Below are 9,333 nucleotides of genomic sequence, written 5' to 3'. Positions count from 1 at the left end.
ATTTGGATTCACGGGGGTATTAAAAAGTGGTGGTTAGGCATTTCCTGCTGAGCTGTGGTTGCTCATTCCAATTATATATACATTTTTTTCAGGTTATGGATAAGAGGTCGCAGAGGGATTTTCTCCACAGCTATGGATAGATGTTGGGTTCTATTTGATTATTTATCTTTGTCTAAATGGGAAATGTATATTTTGAGACCAATATGTATATTTTTAAATATTTTTCCAAACAAATCGTGTTTAAATATTGTAATTAAAGAATTATGGGATTTTACATATGAAACTCATTTTCATATTTTTAGATAATGTGTGAGCAGGGAACTTTATTTAAAATGATTTTGAATCAAGGGATTTTTCTATTATCAGCTATGGACATTAAAGTTTTATTAAAAAAAAAAAAAAAAATGGCATTGTTCCAGGGCTCGGTTAGACATTTCTGAATACGAGCATTTTTTTGTTCTGTTTTATATTAACAACTTGAATGATGGTCGAGGGTCGTGACATTTTGTAACTGAAGTCAATAAAAATGAAACAGGAAAGACTATTTTACTGTCACTTGGTTCCTATTTACATATATTTAAAATTTCATTTGTGAAATCTCTAGCAAGCACATATTTTATTTATTTATTTTTGTGCTTTTCTAAAATAAAATCAATGACAGATAGAGCACAGCCAATGAGAGCACATGATGGCGTTGACGATTAAAAAAAATAAATAAATAAAACCGTGCCATGATCAATAATTTGAATTACTAGAAGATGACTGAAAAAAATGCATATATTTTTGTCATTATTTACACAAAGTGACTATTCTGAAATTCAATCACGCATTTTTACACTTAGTAGCTTGGTTTTTTTCATATTTTACAAGATTTAATAAATTGTTATATTGTGACCAATCAAAATTAATCATCCTCACTCCATCACCGAGCCGAAGGAGATTGTTGACCATATAGATTCGTCTTTTTTTTTTTGTTTCTTTTTATCTCCTCTTAATTTATTTTTATAAGCAATTACATGTATAAAGTGGGACGTTGAAGCTAGAAATATTAGTTTAATTATATATTGATTCAAAAAATGCTCTAAGAAAGGTATATTCATTTATAAGAATTAATAAAAACGGAAATATATTATTCATGTACAAGTATGAACATATCATGATCCTAACAAAATTTCAGATAGTCATGATATTGAATCATGATTTCTTGGCTAGTGGTTGAGAACGTTGAGGAGGGAAACTCTAGTTTTGATTAAGCGCCTGAACAAGGACTGGAGTCCTTCTTCATGATCTTGAATGCTCCACTCCAATTTCTTCACTTGGTTTTGCACATTCTCAGCACACGTGCCTTTATCAGACATGGTTGTCTTGTGACCTATGAGGGAGTGCAATGCAGCATCGACGTTGTCAAACTCGTTCATATCTGTTTCTTCATCTTGACCTGATGCATTTTTCTTGTGCATCAGTTTGGACACCAAAGACCATCTGCTCGGCCTTGATTGCACCTTTGTCCCCGCGGTATAGGACAGCATGGACTCGCACACGTTGAGAGTGACAGCTTCAACTTGACTCAACATACTAACAATGGCCATGGTTTCATGGTCATTGTCTAAAGATATGATGCTTTCATTGTTTCTGAAAGCACCCTTCAAATTCTTTAGGCACTTTTGGATCACCTTCTTAGCCTTCTTTCTTGAGGACAAGTAGTCACCAAAGTCATTTGTATCACGTCTTCTACGAAGGATTGAGAGTAGCTCTTGTACGTCTTGCTTTGCTTGTGAGAAGACGTCTTTAGCAATTGCACACACATCCAGCAGCCTCACATACCTGTCTAATGCCTCATCAACCCATTTTTCGTGGCGTTGTTGGGCAAATACTTGTTGAGTGTGTGGCAACAAAAGCAATTCATCCACGCAATCATACAGCTGTTCAAGACCACTTGGTCTGTTGCTGATGGATGCGGCTTCAGAAGCCTTTACTCTGCACAAATGCTCCTCGAATTGAGGAATGAGCGGATGGGATCTAGAGGGCAAGCTAACAGAGCGAGCATGGAAACCGGTTTTTGATCTCAAAGGAGAGGAAGCCATCTTTGTTTCTTATTACAAATTAGGCTCTTAACACTAGAATGTACAAAGCAATCTCAAGTTTGAGTTACTTTCCCTTTGCACAAGCTCCATATATATATATATCATCATAAGGTGAAGGAAACATAAGGAATCTCACCCTCTTCAACAATCAATGAATAGCAACGTGATTGTGATTTGGATCTAACTACTACCTCGCCAATGTCTACGCAATGTCTCCCTCCCACCAGGTCCCAGACTCACCACTATAATGTTTTTAATTTCGAAAATCACATATATATCTAAACATAAAATGATGGCATATATGTATTATTTTACAGAAATGATCCACAAAATATGCAATGCAATAGCAGCACGAGTGGCATTGACACCATGTTTCCCATAAGCAGGAAATGCCAGCACCATTCTTTCTTTGCTGTATTATTCTTGTCCACAGCCAAGCGTGTGAGGGTAAAAGGAATCTCAATTATGTCAATACATTTTATGTTTTCATCGATTGATTATTTATTATCTAGACAAATCTGAGATTCAACAATGTTACTAAGATGATGCCTTCGTTCTCGCTGTGTCTTGTTCTGCCACTCTGGGAGACAACAAGGCTGTGTACTCGTGCATTATATGTGCCTTTCATACTTTTGTGTGTGAGAGAGAGACAGTGTGTGCGTATATACAATTGATCAACTTAGGTTATAAAAACTATACTTACAACGCATCAGAAGTCCCACATTTTATTTTTTGTATTCCTCAAACAAAACATATAGTAGTAATCACTACCCTAACATGAATTTAGATGCTTATGATCACACATAAACACACATATATTGGGTGCTTGTATAGATGTTTAATACTTTATAAATGCGTTGTTTTTGGAGGAATGATGCGTCTCTTTTGGGTATATTTAGTTGGGCTCCAGCATTGGACCGGACCTTGATTGCATGGGCTAGTGCCTGTTTGTTATGGTCCAATTTCTTATTGGGTCACACATCTTATAAACGACTATTTCTGCTTTCTATCAATAAATTTGCCTTACCCTTCCCAAAAACAAATTAAAAAAAATCTTTTTAGTTCACTTATTTGATCTTGGTTTATGGTTTTATTAAACATATTGTAATACAAATCTTGGTAGTGATAATTGATATGGTAGATATATTTACTATGCTTTGTAATAAGAATAGTGATTTAGAGACGAGTCTTCTTTTGGGTAATAGTCTCTTGCTTGATTTTTGTGACAGTTGTGGATCTTTACAGTTCATTTACCATGCAATATGAGATGCTGTTTCTGTGCGAAAGACAAATTTTGGTATAGAATCAAATTAAACTGTACTTTTTAACATGGAGTCTTTTTACATGTAGAATAAAATGTAACAAAAACATTTTCTTTTACAAAATAATGGATAACAATTGACTCTCTATTATCAAATTATGCTGAGAAAGGACACCATGTATTTGATTAAATGCCTGAATAGGCATTCTAATCCTTCTTCAAGATTATGAATGCTCAACTCCAATATCCCCAGTTCTTTTTGAAGATTCTCAACATGCATTATGATTGATTTTCTAATTGACTGACATATGAGGTTTTGCATATTTGAACACCACCACCACCCTCCTTTTTCCGATCATAATTGTCAGGCAAAGTCCCCGAGGCAACCCCACCTCCCCTTCCAAATGCCTCATCACCTGCCCCATACTCGGACTCCATTGTTAGAGCACATAAACCCCCATTTTGAGCACAACCACAATCTCTACCTCATCATAGTCATCTCTCATTCTATTGTCCACCACATCAAGAATTGCCCCTTCTTTCCACTTCTCTAATCCACCAAAATGATTTCTTCAGGCCACTCTGGGAAAAATGGGTGTTGATAGTTGGTTTAGAAAGTTATTTTCCATGCAAGCAATATTACACTTTCTGATCAATTTTTGTGCCATTCGTGGTTTTCATCAAAGTTTATTTCAATAACTGTCACACCAGTCACTATTCTATTTTTTTCAAATGGTAGCGGAATCTTTTGCATTTTATCATAAATAATATTTTATATGTACATATTCACCGAGCAGCTAAAGAATAAAAATAACATATAATAACATGTGTTTATCCAATCACCTACCATTAGTCAATTCTGAGCACAGGTTCTCCGGATGACATAACGTGTACACAAAAGGCAAAGACAGATTAACGGCAAACCTCCCTAAGCCATCCTCTCACCTTATAGTACAAGACACTACCAAGACTCCCTTTTGCCCAGTTCTTCTTGTCTTCACCTTCACAACTAAGATAATGAAAACGCACACGCACATTTCTCTTTTGTTTTAGATAATAAAACCCCATTACCAAACCCCAAACCTCAATATAAAACCACCATCAAGTTAACATAATCTGATACATTTTTCTTCATGAATTATGACAATCATTCTGATCATTTTTTCTATCACCTGTCTCTTTGTGAACTCTGAATCCATCAGCCGAGCTGATTTTCCAGATGGGTTCGTCTTCGGAACCGCCTCTTCTGCTTACCAGGTACTCCAATTCCTTCTTCTTAATTACTCTCTGTTTCTATGTAAATAATGGGGTGTTTGTAAAAAGAGTGTTTGATCATTTGGTGTTTTGTGTGGTAGTTTGAAGGGGCTGTGAATGAAGGAAAAAAGGGTGTTAGCATATGGGATACCTTCACAAAGGTACCTGGTAAGAATTCATATTTTAAAAGGGAATTTGGTTATATTTTAAGCCCAATTCTGTTCTTTCTGAAGCCATTAGAATCTGTTTAATACGTTCGATCGGTCGGCTTTATGTGTTTAAACAGGAAGAATCTTGGATTTCAGCAATGCAGACCTGGCTGTTGATCAATATCATCGGTTTAAGGTAAATTCTGAAGATACATTGTTAATTGGGGCTCTAACTTCTAATTCTTCATGTCTAGAAGTTTCTAAATTCTTTTCACAATTTGTTCTGTTCTGTCTATCGCATTCGAATTTATATCTTGTACAGGCTAATATTTAGGTACTAATAAAACAGTGTTGGAACCAGGAAGGACAAATTTATCATGTACTTTCAGATAACATCATTAATTCATATCACTAGAATGATAAAGCCAGATATTAAGGAGAGATTTCAGTTGGATAAGACCTAATTATTTTTCAATAATTGAAATCATAAAATAACAAGTTGAAGAATAACAACAATAATATTGATGATGATGTGCCACCGACTTTGACAAGATAAGAATAAGAATAGCTTCAGAAACAAACAAACAGGGGGAATAATATAAAGACACACACATATATGTATATATATGTGTATTTGGGCAAACGAACTTTAGTCAATTACAGACACCACATTATTTCTTACTAACACAAAAGGAGACAAAAACTTGTGATTACAGAATGATATTCACTTGATGAAGGACTTGGGAATGGATGCTTACAGATTTTCAATATCATGGTCAAGAATATTCCCAAGTAAGACATATATGTCACTGTGTAGGGTTCTTTTCTTACCTCCCTCATTGTTTTTATGCAATCTTATATTATATTTATCGGAACATATTTTTAACAGATGGAACAGGAGAACCAAATTCGGAAGGAATAGAATACTATAACTGCCTCATAGATGCTTTACTGGAAAAAGGTCACCCAAAGAAGAATTCTAATAAATTATTCCTTTCACAAATCTTTTTTATGATTTGAAGATTTAGCTGCTCTTTTTTCTCTACCAGGAATTCAGCCCTATGTTACTCTTTATCATTGGGATCTTCCACAAATGCTTGAAGATAGCTACGAAGGGTGGTTAAGCAATCGAATTATGTAAGTACAATACAAATATAAAAATTAATTTAATCTTTGCAAGATTACAGCTTTAAAAACAGGTTCTATTGTCTCACAGAAAGGATTTTGAGCACTATGCTTTCACCTGCTTCCAAGCTTTTGGAGACAGAGTGAAGTACTGGATCACCTTCAACGAACCCCACGGTATCTCCATCCAAGGTTATGACACAGGCATTCAAGCTCCTGGAAGGTGTTCTATTCTCGGTCATATTTTCTGTAAAACAGGAAAATCATCGGTTGAACCATACATTGTGGCTCACAACATCCTCTTGTCTCATGCTGCCGTTTATCGTTGTTATCAACGTCATTTCAAGGTACTCCAGTTGATGAATAGTACTAGATACTGTGTGCTTATTTCATGGAAGTGCATGTGAGTTAGAACATGGAAGTGCATATGATAGTAGATGAATAGTACTGAAGTACCTTGAAATGATTTAGTCTTGCAACATGATTTAGTTACTAGATATTGTGTGCTTATTTTCCTATCAAATGAAAAGGCAAAAAGTGAAAGGAAAAAAAGAATACAAGTTGCGTTTTTCTTTATTTATTCGTTTGGGTTTTCCAGGAAAGACAAGGAGGTCTGATTGGGATAGCACTAGATTCCAAATGGTATGAACCGATATCTGATAGTGATGAGGATAAAGATGCTGCAACTAGAGCAATTGATTTTGGACTTGGATGGTAAGTCCTTGTGGAGAGCATCTTATTCAAATTTAATATGGAAGACAAACCGAGTTCAATGCATTAGTCCTTGTAACAAATAGAATGTGAATCAGGTTCCTTGATCCACTACTCCTTGGCGGATATCCTCTTTCGATGCAGAAGCTTGTGGGTAAGAGATTACCCGAGATCAACCCTGAGGTGTCAAGATTACTGGTTGGGACCTTGGATTTTGTTGGCATAAATCACTACACCACATTATATGCCCGGAATGACAGAACTAGGATTCGGAAGTTTATATTGCAGGATGCTTCATCAGATAATGGCGTGATCACTACCTGTGAGATGCCTCAGCAAAACATTCTGTGTTGATCTAATTTTGAAACAAAAATCAATAGGCTAAGATGGTAACTGATTTTTTGTTGTAAATGTTCCAAATTTCAGCTTCCAGACATGGAGTCGCTATTGGAGAAAGAGTATGTTCCAGACCCTAATTGAGGACTAGAAATTCAGTGTAGGATTTATCTAAAAATCTGCTCATGGGTTATCCCTCCTCCAGGCTGCTTCTCACTGGCTACACATAGTCCCTTGGGGGATCCAAAAACTATTAAGGCATGTGAAGGATAAATATGGAAACCCACCGATGATTATCACTGAAAATGGTAAGTATTTACAGCATGAAAAGCTTAACCTCCAGCTCAGGGATATTTCACAATGTTTAATTTCATGACTGCAGGCATGGATGATCCAAACAGACCTTATATGACCTTAGACAAGGCTTTACAGGATGACAAGAGGATAAGTTATCACAGAGACTACCTGTCAAACCTATCTGCTGCTATAAGGTACTGCCAAATCCCGAGCTGATGACTATTCTCTTTTCAGTCTTGGCTTCATTGAAGTTTTTTATTGTGATAATTGATGCAGGGATGACAACTGTGATGTGCGTGGCTATTTCGTGTGGTCCTTGCTTGATAACTGGGAATGGAACTCAGGCTATACGGTCCGGTTTGGACTATATTTTGTGGACTATAAGAATAATCTCACAAGGATTCCAAAGTCTTCTGTTAAGTGGTTCAAAAATATGTTGAGATTGAAAAGTGATCTAAGCTACCAGTTATAGTTTCATTGTATGCCATATCAAGCACATGTTGTACCATGAATGATAATTGTAAAAAGAATTCAATACAGTAAAGTAAAGGAAAAAGTACCATGAATATACGGATTGATGATGGCTTTTCCTCTATGTTCTGTTTTAGTATTTGTTCAATTATCAAGGGGAAACTACACATGGGATGTCACTCAAGCATTTATGAGACCACAAGTTGCAGTGTAAAATAGAACTGTTAGAAATATTAATTTGATTTAATAGACTGAAAGTTGTCAAAAATGACAAAAAGAGTCGAATATAGCAAGCAATAATCATCCACCAGTATATTGATTTATAATCAAATGACAACTATAAATATATTTCATGTACAAGTATGAACAGATAATTTTTTTTTTAGCTAATCTCTTTTCTGACTATTGGCTCAGAATGTTGAGGAGGGAAACTCTGGTTCTGATTAAACGCCTGAACAGACACTCTAGCTGTTCTTCCGTATCTTGAATGAGTGACTCCATCTTCCCCAACTGATTTTGCAAATTTTCATAGTCAGATTTGCTTGCCTTGTGACTGGTGAGTGAGCGCAATGCAGTAGCAACCTTGTCAAACTCATTCATATCTGTTTCATCTTGTTGTGACCCACTTTTCTGATGCATCAGTTTGGAAACCAAAGACCAACCACTTGGCCTTGATTGCACTTTTGATCCACCACCACCAATATAGGACAATAAGGACTCAAACGCGGCTAAAGTGACTACTTCAACCTCTGTTAACATGCTAACAATTGCCACAGTTTGATGCTCTTTGCCCCAGGCTAGAAGGCTTTCATTGTTTCTGATTTTTTTCAAATCCTTCAAGGACTTCTGGATCACCTTCTTCACTTTCTTTTGAGAAGACAAATATTCACCAAAATCATTACCATCCCTTCTTCTGCGCAGGATTGAAAGAAGTTGTTGCACATCTTGCTTTGTCTGTGAGAAGATATCTTTAGCGATGGCACACACATCCAACAGCCTGAGATGCCCAGCCAACGCTTCATCAACCCATTTCTGGTTGCGCTCTTGAGCAAATACTTGTTGAGTGTGTGGCAACAGAAGCAAATCATCCACACAATCATACAACTCTTCAAGACCACTTAGTCTGTTGCTAATGGATGTGGCTTCAGAAGCCTTGACTCTGCACAAATGCTCATCGAATTGATGAATGAGTGGATGAGATCTAGAGGGCAAGCTAACAGAGCGAGCATGGAATCGAGTTTTTGATCTCAAAGGAGAGGAAACCATCTTTGTTTCTCAATACTACAAATTAGGCTAGACACTAGAATGTACAATTCACTCTCAGGTTGAGTTTCTTTCCCTGGTATAACGTCCATATATATATATATGTATGTATGTATGATAGGGTACTGAAGGAGACACAAGGTATCTCATCATTTAACAAATAATTGAGTGACAGCTTGAACTTGATTTGGATCTAACTGCAACCTCGCCAATGTTTACGCAATGTTCCCTCCCTGTAGGTTCCAAACTCACCACCAAATTGTTTTTCTAACTTAGAAAATCACATGCATATCTCAACATAAAATATGCAATGCACGAGTGGCACAGAAACCTTGTCTCCTCTAAGTAGAAATTTGCCAGAACCATACTTTCTAATCTTCTT

The 9,333-nt window shown here is 36.2% G+C and overlaps 3 protein-coding genes across 4 annotated transcripts; 1 reads left to right on the top strand and 2 right to left on the bottom strand.

Moving 5' to 3' along the window:
- Positions 1 to 1,208: 1,208 nt before the first annotated feature.
- LOC132295683 (uncharacterized) lies at positions 1,209 to 2,084 on the bottom strand. Its single transcript, XM_059793981.1, has one exon. It carries the CDS (start codon positions 2,082 to 2,084, stop codon positions 1,209 to 1,211), a length of 876 nt encoding a protein of 291 aa, XP_059649964.1.
- A 1,381-nt stretch (positions 2,085 to 3,465) lies between these two features.
- LOC132293797 (putative beta-glucosidase 41) lies at positions 3,466 to 7,812 on the top strand. 2 transcript variants are annotated; one of them, XM_059791424.1, is made up of 13 exons: positions 3,466 to 4,602; positions 4,701 to 4,767; positions 4,886 to 4,944; positions 5,465 to 5,540; positions 5,638 to 5,709; positions 5,798 to 5,885; positions 5,965 to 6,220; positions 6,472 to 6,587; positions 6,683 to 6,906; positions 7,011 to 7,042; positions 7,126 to 7,228; positions 7,303 to 7,411; positions 7,494 to 7,812. In XM_059791424.1, the coding sequence occupies exons 1-13, from the start codon at positions 4,486 to 4,488 to the stop codon at positions 7,687 to 7,689; spliced, it is 1,515 nt and encodes a 504-aa protein (XP_059647407.1). In that variant the 5' UTR covers positions 3,466 to 4,485; the 3' UTR covers positions 7,690 to 7,812. The 2 variants fall into 2 exon arrangements, with proteins under 2 accessions (XP_059647407.1, XP_059647408.1); XM_059791425.1 differs by having other exon boundaries at positions 4,469 to 4,602; positions 4,701 to 4,760.
- Positions 7,813 to 7,982: 170 nt separating this feature from the next.
- LOC132293798 (uncharacterized) lies at positions 7,983 to 9,032 on the bottom strand. The gene has a single exon (XM_059791426.1). It carries the CDS (start codon positions 8,952 to 8,954, stop codon positions 8,091 to 8,093), a length of 864 nt encoding a protein of 287 aa, XP_059647409.1. The 5' UTR covers positions 8,955 to 9,032; the 3' UTR covers positions 7,983 to 8,090.
- Between the last annotated feature and the right edge of the window lie 301 nt (positions 9,033 to 9,333).

The sequence above is a fragment of the Cornus florida genome, unplaced genomic scaffold (assembly GCF_030987335.1).
Source record: "Cornus florida cultivar Cherokee Brave unplaced genomic scaffold, ASM3098733v1 CherokeeBrave_3.0.0_Hap2_Chr02, whole genome shotgun sequence".
Classification (NCBI taxonomy): Eukaryota; Viridiplantae; Streptophyta; class Magnoliopsida; order Cornales; family Cornaceae; genus Cornus; species Cornus florida.
This window is presented reverse-complemented; position numbering and strand designations above follow the sequence as displayed.

Bases quoted from the DNA above. Each gene is read 5' to 3' on its own strand.
- LOC132295683 (XM_059793981.1), bottom strand. From the start codon at position 2,084: ATGGCTTCCTCTCCTTTGAGATCAAAAACCGGTTTCCATGCTCGCTCT.
- LOC132293797 (XM_059791424.1), top strand. From the start codon at position 4,486: ATGACAATCATTCTGATCATTTTTTCTATCACCTGTCTCTTTGTGAAC. The intron at 4,603-4,700 runs GTACTCCAATTC...TTTGTGTGGTAG, and splicing joins CCGCCTCTTCTGCTTACCAG to TTTGAAGGGGCTGTGAATGA. The intron at 7,412-7,493 runs GTACTGCCAAAT...TAATTGATGCAG, and splicing joins AACCTATCTGCTGCTATAAG to GGATGACAACTGTGATGTGC.
- LOC132293798 (XM_059791426.1), bottom strand. From the start codon at position 8,954: ATGGTTTCCTCTCCTTTGAGATCAAAAACTCGATTCCATGCTCGCTCT.